This window comes from Halyomorpha halys, unplaced genomic scaffold (genome assembly GCF_000696795.3).
Source record: "Halyomorpha halys isolate HHAL.00 unplaced genomic scaffold, Hhal_1.1 Scaffold453.1, whole genome shotgun sequence".
NCBI lineage: Eukaryota > Metazoa > Arthropoda > Insecta > Hemiptera > Pentatomidae > Halyomorpha > Halyomorpha halys.
Window position 1 is genome coordinate 958,844 of NW_027107553.1, and position 23,369 is coordinate 982,212.

At 28.3% G+C, this 23,369-nt stretch overlaps 1 protein-coding gene across 9 annotated transcripts in view; it reads right to left on the reverse strand.

The window, feature by feature from the left end:
- Npc1a (Niemann-Pick type C-1a) overlaps positions 1-23,369 on the reverse strand; it is a 91,250-nt gene that overhangs the window by 9,898 nt on the left and 57,983 nt on the right. For 4 of the 9 annotated variants that reach the window (XM_067045930.1, XM_067045928.1, XM_067045929.1 and 1 more), the window contains exons 8-24: positions 23,158-23,280; positions 20,358-20,501; positions 18,976-19,193; positions 18,801-18,899; positions 18,489-18,694; positions 17,405-17,605; positions 16,617-16,818; positions 16,321-16,437; positions 14,936-15,116; positions 13,176-13,303; positions 10,986-11,237; positions 8,241-8,517; positions 6,820-6,965; positions 6,527-6,735; positions 2,770-3,001; positions 2,564-2,677; positions 2,067-2,229 (exon numbers count right to left, since the gene is read on the reverse strand). In XM_067045930.1, coding sequence (XP_066902031.1) covers positions 2,067-2,229; positions 2,564-2,677; positions 2,770-3,001; positions 6,527-6,735; positions 6,820-6,965; positions 8,241-8,517; positions 10,986-11,237; positions 13,176-13,303; positions 14,936-15,116; positions 16,321-16,437; positions 16,617-16,818; positions 17,405-17,605; positions 18,489-18,694; positions 18,801-18,899; positions 18,976-19,193; positions 20,358-20,501; positions 23,158-23,280 — 3,012 coding nt within the window. Of the gene's footprint in view, positions 1-1,072; positions 1,193-2,066; positions 2,230-2,563; positions 2,678-2,769; positions 3,002-6,526; positions 6,736-6,819; positions 6,966-8,240; positions 8,518-10,985; positions 11,238-13,175; positions 13,304-14,935; positions 15,117-16,320; positions 16,438-16,616; positions 16,819-17,404; positions 17,606-18,488; positions 18,695-18,800; positions 18,900-18,975; positions 19,194-20,357; positions 20,502-23,157; positions 23,281-23,369 lie in introns of all 9 variants that reach the window. The other 5 variants (XR_010843000.1, XR_010843001.1, XM_067045932.1 and 2 more) reach the window with 3 other exon arrangements.

Consider the following 23,369-nt stretch of genomic DNA (forward strand, 5'->3'; position numbering starts at 1 on the left):
ACTGCTCAAGAAAAAATATGAGTTATTACAGATTCTGCTTCCTCACTAGCAAAATTAGCGAAACTATGCTCTTTTGCCAAAAGTGAAAATAATTCTTGTCCTCAGAATCATAAATTTCCACTCACATTTTTCTTTTTGAACATCAAGGAACAAATTTGAATTCTTGTAAGATTGCCTGTAGTCAAATCAATGTGAAGGACATAACACCTATTACCATTAATCCGGATTAACTCCCAGAAATTTCCAGGGATTAAGTGGGTTAGTACCTAGATGGCCATTATGCATTTGCAAACATACTTTTCAAGACATATCTACAGTTAAATGGTTAGTTTATTTTAATCCTCATTAATTTTATTACTGAATTATGCACTATCAACCTCGAAATGTAGGTATCAAATACTCAATAGAAATGATGAGGGAGCTATACTGATCTGAACTTTTTTACTCATAGTTATAATATATATAAACAAAATTTTATAATAAATAAATTAATATTTTCATAGGATACTATATAATTGCAAATAATACAAAAAATATATAATAAAATGAATATTATTTTTTAACCAAACAGATGACAGCAATCTCTAATGTTGAAAAATCAAAAGACTTTTTAAAACCACAATTATAACTTGGGGTAACAACTACTTATGTCCAAATTCAACTTCAGAAAAATGAATAAGAAAAAATTAAATCTGTAGATTTTAAGAAACAAGAATGTGCATAAATACAATTTTTCAATTTTCTGAGACCATTTTTTAATTTATGTAAAATTTTAATATTTGGCAAACAATGGTACATAAAAATGGATATTTGTATAAACCTCGAAAAATAGACATTTGATGTCGCTCCCAGAAAAAGCAATCAAAGTAATAAAGGGGAAAATTGGTGTTCCTGTAGTTTCTCTAAGTTCAAAGACACTGATGACAATTATTTAGACATAATTTAAAGAAAAAATAAAGTATAATTTTATGAGACTAGAAGATAAATCTTTTAATATAACAGTACTTAGAGTTCCATAAATTTACTTAATAAAGGAATTGTCTTAGTTAATACATCTAACACTAATATTTACAAGGAAATGAGTTATTCATCCATTACTTTTCCAAAGAAACAGGAGTCAGGATAAGGGAAGGTAAGGATGTTCGACCAAAACATTTTGCAAAAATTCATTCTTGATAGCTCTACCACAGTCCTATAATCGCAAAAAGAAATCTGTAACTTGTTAGGATTACAAAATAATGTTAATATAAGTCTAATTTATCTAAAATATATGGTAAAACATAAATTATTCAACATAATTTCCCATTACTTGCTTTATACCTAAATTTGCATTAATTAACAAGCACTGCTATGACAAGGGTCCAGTATTTTGCTTTTAGCTTTTTCAGCTAATTTCAAAAACCAAAAAGGTCTTTCGGATGGGTAGAAAAACTATCGAATATTTAAATTATTAAAATAAAATGGAAAAATTGAGTAACAGTTCTGATGATGAACTAGACATTTGCCAATTATCCTTGAATGAAAATAATTGGTTTACTGATGAGGAAGATATTGATAAGAGACTGAATTCACTCATTCAAAATAACATATGCAGTGAACTATGTGAAAGTTCGAATAATGAAAATAGTTTAGAAATACATGTTGATAGTGTTTCTAAGGCAGTAGAAATCACCGATACTTTATTTTTCAGTGACAAAAAATATAATACAAGTAAAAGAATACCCACTGACCAAAAAAATTGGCAAAGAAAAATGGTTTTAATCCTGCTAAGCAAAATTTTTTCCTGAATTTTTTTAGTTTCTTCAAAACTCTGAACAGACTGCTCACACACCATTAATTAATAAAACTATTAATATTAATTAAAACTAAATTAATCTGCTAAGAATAATGGTAGATAAAAAGAAAACATGACATTTTTGTTTGAAGATAGCTACAATAATAAATTAGTTAGGCATAACTTTCATTTTTCAAACAAACTCACAATCTTTCAATTTATTTAGTGCATGCCTAATCAAAGAGCATAAATAATTATTGTTACAAATATAAGATGATATAAACAAGCTTACCAATATAACTTAATAAAACTGGCAGGAAAACCAATCCATGGGCTGCTCCAAAAATAACTATACCCATGTACATTCTGAAATAAAATACTTGGAATATTTGTGAGTTGGCAAATCCCAGAACCAGGATTCCTCCGAACTTAGTAAGGGTGATTCCTGAGAACACCTGTAATAAAAATAAAAATATTACATTTTGTAAGTTTTTATAAAACTTATAGTTTTTTTAATTACATTAATCTTTTATGAATTAAATCAAATTTTCAATATAAAATATCTGTATTACATTAGTTTCCCCTTTCACTATTTATATTAAATATATATTCATTGCATCAACAATAAGTAAAAAATAACCCCATATATTTAAGGAATAAGTAGATCTTTTGACTTTGATTTTAATAAGAAACTATGCGTTTCAGGACACATTTTCAATTATTTCCGTTTTGTTATTATTCAATAAAATATTTTAATATAAAATTGAACAAACTCAATACAGCACTTACTGAACTTCCAATATTTGTAACAGCATCAGAAGCACGTAAGATTTTAGTTTCTTTAGGGGACATAGCAAAAGAATGCACAATATGACTGCAAAACTCAACAGCGATGCCAATAGCCTAAAAAAAAAAAAATTGGAGAAACACATTAAATGATAAAACTAAATATTTATACATCACAGTTAAAAAGAAAAAAAAAAAAGGTGTTATACCATAACCAGGTTGACAAGAGAGACTGCATTAAGGCTGATATTCCAAAAATACATTAATCCTCCCATATCAATTACTATCATCAAAATAGTTATAACAGTAACAAAGGCAGATGAAAGGTCAATACCCATGAGTACTGCGGTGACGAGGAATATCGTAAATAAAGATATGAAAACGCTCTTTAGTGTATCTACCCACATTGTTAAATATTGTTCATAGAAGACGTAGAACACGCTGAAAAATAAATTAATTATTTAGGTACAAATAATTTAGACAGTCAGTAAAAATAAACAGTACAAATAAATAAACTTATGTAAAAATCACGGTCTCAATACACATGCCTTAAAGTACCAAAAAAGAAAACTGAAAAGAACATAGTAAAGAGTAAGAAAAGAAATAGTAAATTTTTCTCTAATTTCAGTTTAAGGATAACAGCAGATAATAACCTAGCTCTCACACCCTTTATACCATTAAAAAATTACTTCTGAGTGACCTCACCATTGCTGAGGGTTAATACATTAACCCCCATGATGACTAAGAACCAAAAAATAAGAAATTCATTTTCCTTCTTTATATAAAATTAGGATTGATACAAATACTTTTCAAATTTGAAAACAAGTTTTGATCTACTTATGAGCATCAAAGCATAGTTCTTAGTTTTTAAGAACAAACCATAAAGAGGCTTCATTTTTGGTCATGATATTAAAAACTATTATTGAAAATTGTGGGTTCCAAAAATGTCCTTTTGCAATTGAAAAACAAACGAGGTAGCTAATTAATTATATAATCAAGGGAAAATGAGATTAAACAATCCATATTCTATAAGAGTCCCCAATATTAATTTATAAAAGACAATTTACATTACAATGGCAAAAACTAAAAGAAAGAAAAAATATTTTTCATTATTTAAGTTAAATAATAACAAACCTTAAATGACAATATTTTATAATCAAATTTCTTTTCTAATTCTCTTACTAATAATAATAATTACTTTTGCATTTATAACAATTTTTATAAAACATGAGTTCACATAAAAGATGTTAAAAGTCTAATTCACTTTTTGTCTAAGCAAATGACTAATTTATCATAACTAAATAATTAGTAACTTACTACTTAAAATCAGGATTAAATTCTTATATTAATGTTTCTAACATATCTTCATAACAATGCAACACACACCCATAGAAAGATGTTATTAATATAACAAAGTCAAAGTCAAATAACAATATATTTTAAAAACAATCTTTTATTGTAATTTTACTATTTAACAGTTTATGAAACTAATAAAAGCATAAAGGAATGTACAATTATTCAAGTCATCCATAGTAAACAATAACAAATTAAGAACATGCCTAAATAAATACGATTGTAAAAATATTAACCCTAACGATTAATATAACATAAAAAAAATTAGATAAAATGACAATTCAGAATCTAAAGAATGTTAAAATAATAGTTCAACTAACTGCAAAAAGATCGCAGCACAAATCAAGAGATATAGAAAATAATAGTTTTAGTTTAAACCGCTAGATGTCAGCACCATCCAACCAAGCATAAAAAATATTTATAATAATAGTTCCATTAACTGCCACAAGATAGCAGCACCAATCAAAGACGGTAGAAAATAGTAGTTCCAGTAACCGCCGCAAGAGGCCAGCACAATGCAGACAGCAAATCTTTAGTTTCATAGGAAAATCTTAAATTTGTATTAGGATATTAGGAAGTCACAGGAGCTATACTAGCGGACCAGAGAGACACGAAGTGTTGAACATGCCCATAGCTCCTGTGACTTCCTAATATCCTAATAGAAAATTAAAATTTTCCTGCGAGACTTCGGAAATGGTAGCCTGGATAGTGCTGGCCTCTTGTGGCGGTTATTGGAACTAATTTTTTCAACCTCCTTGATTGGTGCTGCTATCTTTTATCAGTTAGTCGAATTAACATTATAAATATTTTCCTACTATATTTGAATTTGGAAACGGCTGTTGGTGGTGCTGACACCTGGCGGGGCAGATTGGGACTAACATTTTCTACATTTCTCGATTTGTGCTGCGATCTTTTTGCAGTTAGTTGAACTATTATTTTAGTTATATTAATTGGAAGAGTGAATATTTTTTCAATCGTATTTATTTAGGCATGTTTTTAATTTGTCATTGTTTACTATGGATGACTTGAATAACTGTACATTCCTAGATGCTTTTAATAACTTGATAAACAGTGAAATAGTAAAGAAACAATAAAATATTGTTTTTAAAATATATTGCTATTTGACTTTGACTATGTTATATTAATACAAATTTTTTGTTGTACTGCTGTTAATGATATATTGGAAACTTTAGTAAATCTATTACTTAAATCATGGTTAGATTCATTAGCCATTTACATAGATAAAGAGACTTAAGCTTTTAACATCTTTTGAGGACATATGTTCTTTAAGAACTTATTGTTTGTTATAAATGCAGAAATAAAGAAAGATGAGCTTATGAATTATGAAAAAAATATTCTTTTTTTCTATTAGTATGTATAACATTCTTGTAAAGGATAAATAACACTTATAATTATAATTTCACTTCAGTATTGTAAATTAGTTTTATCATAAAAAATTGAAGAAAATTTGCATAGATTAAGAAAGATATGCTATTAACATATTTTTTGAGGATATATGCTCCCAAAACTTGTCATATATGAAGAAATGAATAAGAATGAGCAATACTTTTAGTTTTCACTTTACTTATACAGGAAATGAAACAGGTAAGTTTGTTGGACCTAGTTACAATTATTTGAGTACTTTTTGTATCAAATCATACATTCAATATATTGTTATGTGTTTATCACTATATTTATAAATACATAAGTATTTTAATAGAAATGGATTAAAGAGCCAAAAAATTTAAATAAAACTTTAAAACACTCCAATAGTGTATACACAATATACTGATCAGTCCACAAGGCAAAAAAAAGAATGATAGAATTAGATGGGAAAAGTAGAATATTTTTTTTCTCATTTGACTTATAAAATTGACTATGCATAGCTAAGGTCTCATAAAAAAATTAAAAATAAATAAATAACCTACAGATTTATTTTACCCTTCCCTTATTAATGTTTAAAGTTTCAAACATTAATATTCATAAACAAAACCTCTTTTCATTATATACATTATTTCTGTAAGATAAGCCATTTTTCAGATAAAAAACTGAACCAATAAATTAAAGGAAAATACTGTTTAAAGATACTTTTACATAGGTTGTGCAATTGCATCTACAATTGTAGTATGTACTACCACTTTTTTATCAAAAATTTTATTGGAATAGATATTTTTCTATTCTAAAAAAATCTAAGATTAATAATAACAATAATATGAACCGCTACAACCCATAAAGGAACAGGGGATTGGTACTTTGTAAGTACTGTTTCTTGAACAACTATGATACAAGGATTTGGTTGACCAAATCTTGAGATCACACTCAATCCCCAGGTTTTTCCCCAATTAAGGGTACACACTTTATAGAGACTGAGTGCACCCCAGGAGAGTTCCAGAACCCAAAGGATTAACTCATAGCTACAGTGACACAATAAATAATTATCTGCAACAGCCAGTCTTACCCACTGAGATTAATCTTATTTCACCAAATAATGTCATCATTCATTAATAATAAACTTGTTTGAATTAATAACTAACCCAGATTTAGATTTAAAAAACTAAAGTAAGTACTTTAAACATATCAGTTAACAAATATATATTCTGAAAATAACCTTACCTATAAGGAAACACTTCTACAGTAACATTGGAACCCATAGTCTTTAAGTTGGTGTTGATCATGTTGGTAATATTATCAGATATCACTCGAGCTTCCCTAAGGGCACCGTAGTAGTCTGATGAAGTCTTGAGGATTGTATGGAATGCCATAAAGTAAGAAGATTGAACATGTGCCAATTGGCCTTTCTCAGAAAGCTTATAGCTCACTGCCTGTAAGATTATTTAAATTCAATTATGTAATTTGTATTCAGTAATTTATTAAAAAAATTCAATTGACATAAAATTAAAACATACATTTCCATAAGCAGCATGCCCAGCTTTAGAACATGTCTCATCTGGATTATCTTCTAGGAAGGAGGGCAAATATTTTGCAAAACTCACAGTATCAGGTCGTTTATTGTGCGCATTAAAACCAATGTCACAATCTTTGCAAGAGTAATCTGAAAATTCAGACACCAAAATAAATTCATGTAACTGAAAAACAACAGGCAGCATTCAGCCTGTATTAGATAAACTTTGGAGATCACCTTTTCAATAATTCCACAAATGAACTTTGTATAATATTTTATTACTATCTTTTGACATATTTAAAATCATAATTAGTCCAAAAAGTCATGGAAAAAAAAACAAATAAAAAGGTTAGGCAGTTATGATTTTTTGATGTTTGGATTTGACAATAAACCCTTGACCACTGACAATAAAAATTTTAACAGCCAACTATGTAAGACAACCAAAAGTGTATTTTATTGAAGATAAAATTCTTGGTTATTTTTCAATCCATCCACATTATTTTGGAAAATTATTACAACACAAAAAAAACTTTGAAGTTTTTCTTAAAGAAGAGGAAATCTGCTAAAATTTAATCCCTAATAGAGCTCTATATGATTAATTAGAAACAGATACTGATTTAAAAAAAAAAAAAAGAACAGATTTTTTTTCTATTTTATCACGTAATATCAAGGAAATTACAATTCCTGACAAAAACCACTACAGTCTACTTCAAATTGAATTTAACTAGCTTCATTTTGAGAGCTAATCAGTATAATTGTTCCTCAAGATGACCGACTTCTAATGAACGTAATGCTAAAGTATTTGAATAGTACCATGGAATGAAAAAGATACCTAATATTAATCATATTTCACTAAATTAGTTGATAATTAAATCATAATTAGCAATTAAATATCATCAATAAAATAAATAGCTTAAAAGAACAAAATGCTTTTTTTTATAAAATATATATCTGTTGCTTAAAGCCATTTAGCTTTAACTTCATAAGTTTTTGTTTAATAAAAGCAACTAGGAAGAAGGTTACAAGCACTGTTATGATTGTCGCTAAGTTCTAACAAATAGTGACTGTGATAAATGAATTTTAATTTTTTTTTTAATTTGAAAATTGACTAATTAGAAAGTGTTGTTTTGACCTGGACAGAATATCCTGCATGAAGTTGAGTTTTTAAATCATTTAGTTCCAAAATTGTAATAAGATTGTCCCTGAGGATGACCGGATTGGCCGAAAGGTTGGACTTGTAAGAAAAATAAAATGGATAAAAATTAAATTATTTATTTTTAAAAAATATTAATATTATCTTGTTCTGGAAAAAGGGTTAGATACAAGTTATATCTCGATTATCTGAATCTGGGGTGTATAAAGAAGAATAAAAATAAGTATTGAATAAAATTAATATAAGATAAAAATTAGCAGCCATCGTGTTACCTTGGTGAGGACAGAAGGATTCGTTAGCTTCAAAATACTTGCAGCAACCAGGGGTACTAGACCAGTCGATGTAGTCATCTAACCATGATGTAGCTGGTCTTCCAATGAATGTCGTGTTAGACTGTTTTGAAGCACTATAGATCTGTGCCGTTAATGAATCCACATTACACCACTGCCCGCCACAAATAAGATTTTGCATTTGCGTATCTGACATGTTAAGACCAGGTTTCAATACAAAATAAACAGGTGCACCAATGGACAGGAATTCTTTGAGGTACTAAAAATAAAACAAAAATACAAAATTTTACAAATAAATCACAAAACAACTTTAATAGAAACTAAAAAGAATCAAAATCAATAAATTGAAATCTCAATTTAAATAAAATAAAATTTAAAATTAATCTTGAGAAAACGGAGGTTACTTATTTAGGAGACAGTAAGTCACAAAAAGAAAGGGGAAGAGAAACAAAAACTATACTTATAATCTACTAAAAATAATTTAATTTTTTTTTTTAAACAAACAAGAAAATTAAGACTGTTATAAAATTATATTATTACCATCCTAAAACTTCATCTTACTCACAGTCCTTTTTTTAGTTTATAATTATAAAGATGCAATTTCAAAAATTTCTATCATTCCAAAGAAAAATTATAAAATATTATATAATCTTCATTATAACTTTGAATGATGATAAATATTTTGAATTTCAGACAATCTCTGAAAATATTACAAACATCCCTGGGCTCAGAGTTGGGCAAAAATTATTCGATTGACAAAAGCTGAATACTTTTTTAATCAATTGACGAGAGATGAATAAATTTTTATTCGAATAAAAATACGACTAACAATCCAAATACTTTTTTATTCGAATATTTAAAATACTATTTCAATCGAATAAAAAATTAGTCGAATACATATTATTCGAATAAAAATTTGATTTTTTTTTTTAAATTCACTTATTTTTTTACCACCTTCAATTTCTAATGTATGAGGGTCCTATTTCACATATTCAGACGAGTACAAAATGAAAATGCTATCGATTTTAAGATCCCATATCGATTTATTTTTATTTCTAATACATAGGGACCAATTTTTAGGTTTTTGGATATGTAGATTATGAAAATGCTATCGATTTTAACATGGCGTATCGATTTATTTTAACTTTCTTGATTTCTAACATGCTACTGTCCTTTTATATGTTTTGAGGAATGCAGAATATGAAAAAGATATCGATTTTAAGATCACGTATTGATTTATTTTAATTTTTTTTATTTCTAATACATAGGGACCAATTTTTAGGTTTATGGATATGCAGATTATGAAAATTATATCGATTTTAAGATCTCGTATCGAGTTATTTTTACTTTTCCGATTTCTAACAAGTTAGGGGCCCTTTATACATTTTGAGGAATGCAGAATATGAAAATGATATCGATTTTGTGATCGCTTATCGATTTATATGAACTTTTTTGATTTCTAACATGTTACGGTCTCTTTATATGTTTCAATATATGCCAAAAATGAAAATGGTATTGATTTTATGATCGCGTTTCAATTTATTTTAACTTTCTTGATCCCAAACATGTTAGGGTTACTTTATATGTTTTGAGATATGTAGAATATGAAAATACTATCGATTTTAAGATCGTGTATCGATTTATTTTAACTAAGATAAGAAATCTGCATATCTCAAAACATAAAGAAGCCCTAACATGTTAGAAATCAGAAAAGTTAAAATAAATCGAGAGTATTTTCATACTCTACATATCTCAAAACATAAAGGTACCCTAACATGTTGGAAATCAAGAAAGTTCAAATAAATTGATAGGTAATCTTAAAATCGATAGCATTTTCTTTTTCTACATATCTCAACATATATAAAGTGACCCTAACATGTTAGAAATCAAGAAAGTTAAAATTAATCGATACACGGTCTTAGAATCAATAGCATTTTCAAATTCTACATATCCCGAAACATATAAAGGGACCTTAACTGTTAGAAATCAGAAAAGTTAAAATAAATCGATAGTATTTTCATATTCTACATATCCCGAAACATACAAAGGGACCTTAACATGTTCGAAATCAGAAAAGTTAAAATAAATCGATAGTATTTTCATATTCTACATATCCCGAAACATAAAAAGGGATCCTTATACGTAAGAAATCAGAAAAGTTAAAATTAATCTGTACGCGATCATAATATATATCTATGTATAGCTGTAAGACAAAAAATGTTGTCTTTATACAAATACAAACATAATTGGATTGTTAATCATTCAATTTTTTCGAATAAGAGACTATTTTTCTATAAAATGGTCGAATATAAAAGTATTCAAATGGTTATTCGAATTGTTTTTCCCGAATAATTGATTATTCGTGTAAAATAATGACGAATAAAAAAAGTAATCGGATGGTTAATCATATGTTTTGTACGAATAATTGATTATTCGTGTAAAATAATGATGAATGTAAAAGTATTTAGATAGTTAATCATATGATTTGTACGAATAATTCGAATAGAAAATTCACAAATAAAAATTATTTGTCTCTCGTCATTCGAATAATATTTTCCCAACTCTGCCTGGGCTTCTCTTTAAATCAGCATAATTTCATTATTTATATAAAGTAGTATCAGTTAATGTGTAATAGATACATTTTCAAGTTATAATGTACTATATGAACATTCCAAAAAATAAACAATATAAAAATTGAACTCAATGATATATTTAAATGCTACTAACCCTGAAATATTTATGTACATAGGAATCCTCAGGCATTGAAAGTTCTTGGTCCAGCCCAACATCAATAGATGGTAGTGTTGAAATGGAAACACAGAGCCAACCAAAAAATAATATCATTACCGCTGGCCTAGTCATTTTGTGCATGAGGAATGGCACATAAAATGACTTAAACAATCTATACAACAGGCCATCACCGGGTGGATCACCTTTCCTTGATGCATGGACACAGCAAGCCACGTCTAGTCTGTTCTCCTACAATCAGAATAATTTCAATTTTAATAAATTACATCATTTATATAATTTTATAAATATTATTATCAGTATTTAAGAAATACAGTCATAGAACTAGAGAGAAAAAATCTGCGAAGTATGTTGATCACATTCTTTTCTGAAAATCACTTTTACAGGGACCTATCCATTTGCTCTCTATTTCTATTGGGAACATAATGATCTATGTTTCAAGGTTAATGAATAGCTGTTTGGGAATACAGTCTGCAGGACAAGCAATTGTTGAAACAGAAGTGTATCCATTAGTTTTTTACATGGGCAAGAGAAAATAGGACACGAAATTTGGTCAAATTTCAATAAGATCGTGTCCTTTTTTTTTTACATTTGGTTTGGAGCACTTTAGCATCTAAGGCCTACTGTGTGTCATCATCCAAATCGTACTACACTTAATGGATTAATCAATTCACAGTTTTGGGTCCATTATGCAGTTCCCACCAAATAATACAAAAACCTTAAACCAGCAAACCAGGCACACTAACAGATAATTTGATATGCTGTTTCATCCTCAGAGTTATAGAAACTTCATAGAGAGCAGTAAAAATCCCTGTGATTTTCCTTGAAGTGACCCAATTGAAGCAATATTACACTTCAGTTGTCACAAAGAGTTCATCCAGGAACAGCTTAGAATGGAGCTGTCTTTTGTTAAGCTTTAATATAGTTTAGCTTTGAAGCCATAAGTCATGTTTATTTACTTTTTACGTAGCTAAGGCCCATACATATGGTCTCCGGAGTTACAGTCCTTGCTAACCTGTCACCATGGTCATTACCTGGTATGCCACCCACAGTGTCCCAGAACCTATTCAATGCTAACCAACAACTCTTGATCATGTACGGGGTTGTTGAGTGCCTCTGTTGCTGCCTGGTTGTCTGTATAGATTGTTATTTTTCTTCCAGGCCAGCCCTTCTTCTAATAGAGTATTTGCACAACAACTTATAGCGAGTATTTCTGATTGAAATACTGAGGTACACTTTCCTAGAGGAATAAATATTCCCTCTAGTGATTTATTCTTATGCCAGAGACCAGCTCTGTGTAAAAATTAATACTGTTAGGTCTTTGTATTTTAGTTTTGTTTATATGAACACAAATTTAGTGTCTTTATAACTGTAGATTTGGACATAAGAGTGCATGGATAGCAAAATGGATAGAGAAAAATACATTTGTGCAAACCTAAGTAAAAGTAGAGGATGGAATAAGCTAAAATTTATACTTCACCATATCAACACTTCAACACCATATCTTCAACTTCCCTTAAAACTTAAAACCAAATCAGATGAGGCATTTTCGAAATATAGGTGGGCTGGGGAAAATACAAATGCTCATACGTAAGCTAAAGTAATGGAATAAATCAAATAAAATAAATATGCAACCGGCTAGGCACCAACCCACACAATCTTTGAAAATTTCATCAAAATAGGATAAAGGATTCAATAAATTATGGCCAAACACAGAACCAAATTTTTTTCTCGCTGTCTACAATGTATGTAAAATCCATGAGAAAATTTTTGATTCCTAGTACAAATTTTATTTATTTTCTACATGAATACAAAGCTTTCTATCTCTGTTAATGAAGAAGTAAAATGCAAATAACATAAATTCATTCACGTAAAAGAAAAAGTGAGAGGCATGGATAAAAAACATAAGAAAAAGTTACTAAAGTGTCTTTCATTTCATATGATCATCTTACCAATATTTTCAATAATATTTCTACTACTAACTTCATTTCTATCAATACTGTAACCATTTTAATATAAAAAAACATAAATATAATGAATATTTCATAACTATTATCAGTAGTAAAAGACATTATCAGCAAGAAATGAAGTTGGAAAAAAAAATACTTTACACAAGAAATTACTTTTTTGTGTTTAAATTCATACATTAACAAAATTTTGTATACTTACAGATTGCCGGAGTGTGTCGAGGGAAAGTAAACTCACAAAACAGGTTATTTGGAATAAGAAGTCTAAAAATAATGCCATTCCAGCATATAGTGCAAAAGCTTTCACAGCTGGCATATCTGAGAGGCCTCCTAGGAATATTAATAAAACTTGCAAGTGTCAAAAGGTAAAAATAAAAAAACAAGTAAAAACAGTATTTAATGTAAATGATACAAGTATTCGATCAATAAGCTAATCATTTCATTTTATTTCTTAAATATATACTATCGATGGTGTAAACCCATTACCTATTCATAATGTGTCCTCTAACCCCAAAATGTAAACTTATTTTCTTTTAAGAGAATAATTGCTTTAAGTTACCAGTAGCCACTTTTTCCAAAAACCTTTTTTCATAAGCTCTACAACTTAACATCAACAAATACTAAACTTATTTCAAAATTCATCACCCTAATCTGGAAAGGAGGGCGTTAATTTTAAGAAACCCATTGTCACTTGTCTTGTAACCATAATATCTGTTCCATATCATATGGATCACATATTTTTCCAATAGAATGCCAGAAGAAGGATCATGTTTAAGTAATTTTAAAACTTTAATATAACAAGCACAACATCTGATAATACTAACTAAGGAATAAAAATAAAAGTCAGGAAAATTAATGAAAAGTAACATAAATCAAGTAATAAATAAAATATAAAAAGAAAAAGGTATTCAAACTAAACAAATCAGTAACTGAATAGAAAAAAACTAACATAATAAATAATGTAAATCACATACGTAACATTGGTAATAAACAAAATAATCTTTACTACACACAGTTCTTTGTCAAATATCTTTTTTAAAATTTTATTTCCATCAAGAAATAAAAACTATATATAAAAAACTTTGACCTCATAATACCCAACCCAATAACACCAAATAACATTTTTTATAAACTTTTAATGTAATAACAACATTCAATATAACTAGGGATGAAGAAGTTGTAGATGATGCTGCACTAACTCCAACAGCCTTCATAAAGGCTTCAATTCGACCATTCGTGGATTGTTTAGTATTTGAGCCAAGAACAGGCAATGGAGGGTCAAAGCTATATCAATTTTTTGAGGTTACATGAAGAAAGATATATTTAAATTCTCAGTCTTGAAGAAAGGAATTTTAATTCTACTAGAAACAATACATTTACAAAACCTAATCATTTTTGAGGAATAGATTATGGTTACTTTACGATTTTTAGCCACTAGAGAGATCTAGAGATGTACCTCTATTACGGCACTGGCATCTCTCAGTGTTAACTTTCAAGCATTAAAGACACCTGCAAACCATTTATGAAGCCCTAAAGGAAGAGTTTTTGAAAGTCGACATCTATTTACAATAAGTAGGTATAATTTATCAACTAACTTGTGGATGTTTCAAGTTGGTTTTTGCTTATTGCTACTCAATTTTAATTGCTTATTTATAGTTATTTTCTTAACTAAAGAAACATGAATGGGAGTAGTAAAAATTAAACTATTATAAATTATCACATATATGTATTTAACTGCTGTGTTATATAATTTGAACTCCTTTAAGATACTAGAATACCTAACTGTTTTTGTAAGTTTGAAGACATCTGTCTCAGTTTTTAAAATAAACATTTTGAACACCATATCAAATTTTATCAAAATTAAGCTATTATACTGTAATACTTCTCATCTAACCTGTTTTATAAAAGATCTTTTTTCCAGAATATATTTAGATATAATAAAGATAAGTAAGATAAAGTTACCTAAAAAGAAACAAGCTGATTCTGAAAGACTGGTTAATAAAATTGAGGGGCCAATATGTCCAAGAACCCTGGCAATATGTTCTTCATGGGTTTCCCCTTCTAATTTTGGCAACCTTTGATGCGTTTGGACTAAAATAAATATGTTATCAACTCCAACAGCAAGGACTAGAAAGGGTATAACCTGTAGACAGTGAAGTGACTTATTAGCAACATAACAAAAATAGTAAATAATTAAAAACATTTATTATAAAGATTCAATTTATTAATTTTATCACACTCTTTCAAGTAATAAAAATTTAATTTTTAGTGATGGAGGCTGATATTGGAAAGAAACAAGTCACAAAAATAAACTTTTAAAATAGGGGCAAAAAATTGTTCAAAATATAAAACGGGCTTTTATTTTTTAAAAACAAACAAAAAATTGTGACTTGTGAATCAACCACTCTACTGATTGACTTACTGATTTTTCCATACTGCAGGCCTGAATGCTTGTATTTTCCATGAATAAACAGACATTAAATATTTGGTGAATATCTTTCCCACGTCAGCCTCAACTATAATGATTTAATTATAAGTTGTTATTCTTTGTAGATACAATAAAAATAAAATATTAGTGGTAATATGAAGTAAACTGAAAAATGAATGCATCTTCAAATTTATATTCAACCAGAGTACATAAAGTTTGACTTTTCATTACTAATTTTGCCAGTTTATTTGACTCTTGTATGGGTCATAATCAATCTCAAGTTAACAACACACAATTTATAAAATGTTATTTTCCTTTTTCAGTCATCTCTACAGATCTTGTAGATCTTGAGACTACCCAAACCAACCTTCTCCACACCTGCCTATCTAGGGCTACTATTTCCTAGTTTGCTACATACAGTTCTTTTTGCATCTTTATCAATTATGTAGCCCAATTATTATTGTGTTATTAGCACCTTGCTCAACCCCCAACCTGAAGGTCCACGACATGTGTATTAAGACACAGGGGTCACTCATCTCCCCATGCCATCCCCATTTAAGAGTACCCACTTAATGAGGCTAAGTGGATTCCAGGAGGGCTCCAGAACCCTATAGGGCTGAATTCATGGCAACAGTAACAGAATAAAAATTATCTAACATAGATGGATTCGAACCTGAGTTCTTTGAGTCAATATCACAGCGATTTACTTCTGTACCACTTTGTTCATTAAAATAATAATATAAATAGAAATTGAGGTAGATGTTTTTTTCTAGATTTAACTCTTTAAGTTATTAATTAGTTTTAGTCTGGTATAAACTTTACTTCTTGATATTTTTTTTTTTTTTTAATTTACTTCAGATATATTTTAAGAGTAAAAATCCATCAATATCACAAAATATTCAAAATAAGTTCCCCTTACCTCCATTATGATTAATGTGGCTGGAATTTTCATGAAACCAAAGAAACCAATTGATGAGATAACTGAAGCAATCACGATAAATACTCCTCCAAGGCCAAGAGTAATTTTACTATCCATCTGAAAGCATCAAAAACAAAGAAAATAAAAAAAATGGTATTATAAAGTAATCTGTTACAAAAGAGCAAAAGTACTACCCAGTACCTCTCAATTACTTTAAACAATAAATGATGAATAATAATGCAATTATTTATATATTTACTAGACATCAAATAAATCAGATAAAATAATGTACATACCAACAATGTTCCACAACTCCTAATATGGCCAAGAGCAATGGCTATATAGATAAACATGATTATGTATGAAACAAGAATTGTGAAAATATCAGACTTGGATTCTCTGTCTAATTCATCTTCTATTGACCTTTCTGAGGTGAATGCAACATCCATATATTCTGGTTTTCTAGTAGCAGTCCAGTTTTTCATGAAGTGGATAAATCTGAGAACAAAAAGATAATATTCTTAAGTTGAGCATGTAATTGTTTCCAGTCAGCACCAAGCAGTTATGGCAATTCTTTGCGAAGATTTAGCCTTTATATTTAATATACAACACAAATAGGGAACATATAATAAATATTAACCTTTTTCCCAACCTACTTTTATACACAAACACAAATAAAAGCATTCTGAGACAAATTACTACAGTAAGATATAATCTTCAAGTTAGTCTATTAATTAATCATATTAAAAGATCTTTAATTGACGGCATACGATGAAGGAAGATGATCTAAATGGTGGTCAAAAATTCCTGACTATCTTCTTTCATAAATTAATCACTAATTTTTCTGTTATTTTTAGTATTGTTTTATTATAGCAGTTGAAAAATAATATATATTACAAAAGAAAAAAAAAGAAGAAAGCACGATCCCTTCTCTTTTAAGCTTAAACTATGTATCAAAGAGTTGAAACTGTTTAAATTAAAATTAAAGTTTTTCGTTCAATTGAAATGAAGTGGTTAGTAGTCAGTTTTATTTAATTGTTTTTACCTTGGGTTAAAATAGATAAAAAGTAAATAAAAAACTTACTTTTGTTCCCAATTTAATGCAGGAACAAGTTTTGTTTTATTGTGATAATTGTTGACAAGAAATGACAATATAACAGCAGTAGCTTTTTCATATGTTGCATTTTTTGATAAACTCTCTCCAGGTGCCAAGAAGCCTCCAAGTGCAATGGCAGGATCGACAGGACCTTTGTAAAGGGCCAGGCAATTGATATTATATGGATTCCTAAAAAATAAAAAAAATTAAATTAAACAAAGTATCGATAACTGAATTAATACAAATAAAAAAATTACAAATAGTAATTTATGCTTAATAATCCTTTGTTGATTGAATGATAAATGGGATACGATACCTTACCATACATCACAATATTATTAAAAATATCATGTATTGAACTAAAAGTGTTCAAAAAATACAATACAGATTTTTCATAATTATAATTAAACACATCAGCTGTGTAGATCCAGGCAGTCTATAAATGGGCTAAAATATAAAATTCCATGAAAGAATAAAAGACCACCAAAGTTTTAGTAAGTGCACTTTAGAATGGGCAGCTTGGAAGGCAGACCGTTTTAAAATGAGCATAACCGTTATGACCAACAGATGTCAACAAAAAGAAAAGTTGTTGCCAATCATTTCAAGACAAACAAATCATACTTCAATTAAAAATAAATGATTATTAAGATGTAGTAGAAATTTTTTGAAAGATATATAGTTAAAATTTAATCTCCTGTCAGGAATTTTATCAACTGTTGCATAGTGCACATTAAATGAAACCGGGTCCTGTAGGTCAAAACTAGAAAATATTATTCGCAAATATTAGTTGTAGCCTTGTTATCATAACACTTATAATGGTCTAATCAATCATAAACTACTCTAAAAGAAAATCATAATTAATGTTGTGAAAAATACTTTCTTATGTTTAATAAATATTTGTTTATTAGTTTTTTCTTTTTTTCTTATTTCAGATTGGATAACACCAGATAAGAGGAAATAAAACACAAATTAAAAAAAAAAACTGATCAGAATGAAAATTTACAAATAACAATACCTATTTAATTTTTCAAAAATTGCAAAGAATTATAAATAACAATATTCTATTTCTTACTGGGTACAATCCTTGATTCGATCCAGATAATTTACAGTGAATCCATTTTCATCTACAGAAGTATCCTCGAAAGTTTCAATGTCATCTTGAAAGTATCCCCAAATACTCTGCAGTACACAATCTTTCACCGCAGTTGGCCCTGTGAAAGTTGATGTCAAGGGGGCATAACAAATTTTTTCTAATCCACTGTTATCTTCACTCCCCAGCTGAATAATATGTGTTTCAATCAATTAGTAATAAATTGAATTAAAATATATATAAATTATGAAATATGTCCAATAATATAGAAAATGAATGTCTTTTCTTACTTACAGCTTGTATTTCTCGTTGAAGACTTAATACTTCTTTAAGAAATTCTTCATGAAAAACAGGTCCAAACTCAATCACACCATTAGATGTGTTATGTTTAATCTAGAAAATACCATAAAGTTTATATTGGTGATTGTGAAAAATAAAAAATAATGATATTAAGAAAAATTGGTCATACATTTTCAAGACCAACAGCATGGATAATAATTTGTTCTGTTCTGTAGAATGGCATGAAGTTTTCATCAAAGAAGTTCCTCTCCAGGCGCGACCTGCTATTTGGAGCAGCCCACAGTTCCACCGGGTCAGTTGTGATGTATAAGTATTTGATTCCATGACCGAGGCCAGTAACGACACAAGCACCAATAAGCAGGGTCAACCATGGACGAGTAGCACACCCTATCATTATTATTATTTCATTAATTTAATGAATAAATACATATACCTATATAATAAACATCTAAGGTTTCAAAAACAAGACTAAAACTATTAACAGGACTTAACTAATTAAAGATAGAAATTTTGATCCTTATGCAACAATTAAATTTCATCAGGACTAGTACAAAAATGTAGCTAGAGAATTCCAAATGTAAAAACTTGAATTGATATTCATATGAACAGTTAGCTTCTTCTTAACAGTTAATACAAATTTTAGAACACGCAATCATTTGAAAAAAAAATGTTTAACTACTTTGAATATTAAGAATTCATCAAATACCAATTAAATTTTATACAGATTTTCAAATTATATCAGATAATAAAAATTTTGATTAAGCAAAACTCCATGCTTAATTTCTTACCTATTAAACGACAATTCTTAATCATGAGATGCCTTAAAAGATTATAATTATAACATGAAGCAGAAAAATACATTTCACAACTAAATATTAGATGTAACCGTTCCAAAAATATAATATAAATATAGTGTATTGTATATTTTATATTATAAAAATATAATATAAATATAGTGCACATATATATTCTTTAAAGGAAAATTGATCTCTCGACCTATTAGCATCAGTAACCTACCAGAATAACTTGGAGAGAGGACTAATAGAGGAACTACTGCAATGATTTTAAAAAGTATTCTAAATTTCCCAGAAACTCATATTCTGTTTTAAGATTATATTGTAAGATTTTTACTCTAAAATTACTCTTACTTTTCTATACTCTCTACAATGGTTTGCTTTTCCCAGGACTTCTATTTCAATGAGGGTTCAGAGAATTAAAGCATTTTTCATAATTAACCCACAATGCAATATCAGTGATTGCTTTCTGATGACAGGTGGGCCTGCTAGACCCAGTAACATTATTTGTCTATATTTAATAAGAAAAGAATTACATATATCATCCGCTCAATATGTAAGAAATTTTTTACAGCACCTACTTATTTATTTTCAACCTCTAGAAAAAAATAATTCTAAGAACGAAAATAAAAGACAAATAAATATAGCTAAGGGTTCCACAAACCCGCCAGTCACACTCTCTGTTAATTGTGTAGTATAAGTATGTTATATAAAACTTCCTAAAATTGACAATAAATTATAAATAAACGTTACTCACATAATCCAACATTATAAAATAAATATTGCAGTTTTTCATCGAGATATACACCCATTTTTTCTATGAGAGAAGATGGCTGAACTATGGTCATAGTCGGAGCGCTTGAACTTCTGCCGTCAGTGCCATCAGTACTACTGATAAAACCTGCATTCAATCAAATATTATTAATTATATTAAGATTTACAGAATTTTGTTGTAATTGAGTTCGTTGTAAATTAGTATATTCATAACACAAGAAGGATTATTAAGGAATTGAAAAAAAAATTATTAATAAGAAGGATTGGAAATGGCAAGAATTTAATGTTTTACTGAATTCCATAAACAATATTGTGGGTCAAAAAAGTTTGATAAAAATATATTTATATCTACTTTTTTTCTTGTCCTTTTGTGCAGGGATAGGAGACTGCCTTCAGAAAAAAAACCAGCAGACTTGAGGAAAAAGGTATGAACAAATAGAATTAAGGAACTAATAAAAATTAATTAATTAAATTATGAAAAACTATAAGAATGGCTACTATAAAAATTCAAATAAATCTAAAGGAAAAAATAAGATAATAATAGAAACTACTAATAAAATAGATTTCCAACATAGGTTGATAGATAAAAGTAGATAGATACGAAAATTTGCTAACATGAACTTAGAGGAAATTGAAATAATATATTAATTAATAGAAAAGAAAATAATCCATAAAATAGCTAACATCTAAAAACAAAAAAAAATACAATACAGAAAACAATGCCATAAACATAGATGACAGTAAAACAATACAGACAGGTTGTGAGAAAAAATTCAGTCATTAATTAATAGAAAGCTTTGACTATTTTTATAATTAACATGTAATTCAACAGCTCTTATTGTAATAAAAAAATTTAATATGTAAACAACATCAACAAATAGAATACAATTATTTATTAACAATTATTTAACACAGTTACCATACATAATCCTTACAAGATTACCGCCTATTAAAAACTCTTTACATTAAATTTACAAAATTACTTACTTACTTACCAGCATTTATATTTAGTACCATACTAACTCGCCTAATTTTGTCAAGTATTCAACACAAAAAGATAAGAAGTAAATTTACATAGTTATTCAAAAATTTTGAAATGAAACTTGAAAAGAGGAAATTGGCCTGGATCAGACAAAAAAGTGTAACGCTTCCCCATTTCTAGAAGCAAGCACCTGGACAACTCCTCCCTCCTACCCTGATGCTCCTTCCACATAATAAATACCTAAGTGTGGTAGAGCAAATTGTTCATTTATTCTTATTCCCTATTAAGAAGCATAGAGTTATATGATATATACAAACATCAATTATCCAGTATCATCAGATATCAACTGTCATTTTTTCTATTTTTTAATTCCTATCCATTATTAACTAGCATAACTTTGAAAATTATATCAAATAAAATTGAATACTGACAATTGCCTATTTACAGTCAGATAGGGAACTACGTTTGACACAGTATTCTCTCATTATTTAGAAAATTTCCGTCTAAATTATTTATATCATACTTCAGCAATCATAAATCCGTAATTTCTTTCTTAAAGTCAGAATTAATGGAAATTGATGATGAAAGACATATTTTATTTAATTAAGAGCAATTTCTCTCAATCATATTCCATTTCCTAATCCTGATGTAATAAAATTGTCAATAAATACTAGAACCTAAGAAATTTCACTTTAAATCCAAGAGAGACTCATGCATTTGTTAAGTAAAACTTTAATGAATAAGAAGAACAGGCTTACTTTGAATTTTGTCGATTACACTATTTAATTCTGCTTTAATTTTTGAAGATTGTGGACAATATCTGATTGTTAAGTAATTTTTCTAGAAATTTGAAAATATGTAAGAATAAAGAAGTGTATGTGAGTCGGATTGATTGACAGAGACCAGAACGTGTGTATTTTGTTAAGAAGCAATGCTAATATCTTCCTGACACACAGCATTTAGACACATGTGAAACCAATTTAATGTTGCATATTTAGAAAGAGATGAATAGATACAATTAATTTAAAAAACAAAACAAAAAAATGAGTATTTATGGGGAAAAAATAAATCTCTCACTTTTGACCTGATTATTTTGAAGCAAACCGATATGCAACTCAGCTCATTTCAGTGGATTACAAAAAGTTTTGTAAGTCAAAAGTTCTTTTTCAACTCACAAATTCTTTCGAACCTAAACAGTTAAAGTAACAACTGAATTAATAAGAATGCAAAACTCACTAAAAATATTTTATTTTTATTCTAAAATATTCAAACACATTTTGAGCTTCAACACAATAAAAATCAAGAATGATATTAATCAAAATTATATTTAATGTTTAAAGTTTAAAACAAGCAGTCTTAAAGTTAATCTTATATTAAACCATAATTTTAACAATGTTGAGTAAAATATAATAATTAAATTCTATGAAAATAATACTTGTTCTAATCTCTAATAAAAGCATAATTAGAGTGCTTAGTGCGTTATCCATCATTAGGTGATATACAATTATCATTCAATGAAATTTACCTACTAATATTTTGGGAAAATTTAATCTAGAAGAGGGGTAAAAAAAAAGGATTAAATCATTACTATAAGAAATATATATTAACTTAGATGTTGAAAAATAAATAAAAGCATTTTGAACAGACCTACAAAAAGCATAACCATAACGAGTCAGGCATCAACAGGCATTCAACTCAATAAAGCATAAAGCTTGAAGAAAAGAATGAGGAAGAAAAAGAATGCAAAGCACAGTTGTGACAAATATAGCGATAATTATTAGAATATTGTACATGAACCTACTCGAACGTTTAGACTGTAAGGGACTTGATTCATCATCGGCGCCCATCGCCATCCTTGGGTTAGTTCTTCTAATGTGCCTTCCGACTGAATCATCTTCTTTGCTTCTTCTCAAGAGAACACTCACTAAAGGCACATAGACAATCCAAACCTAGATTTCCGTTCAATAAAAGTCCCACAACAAAATAATAAATGATACCTCCCAAATATATTTA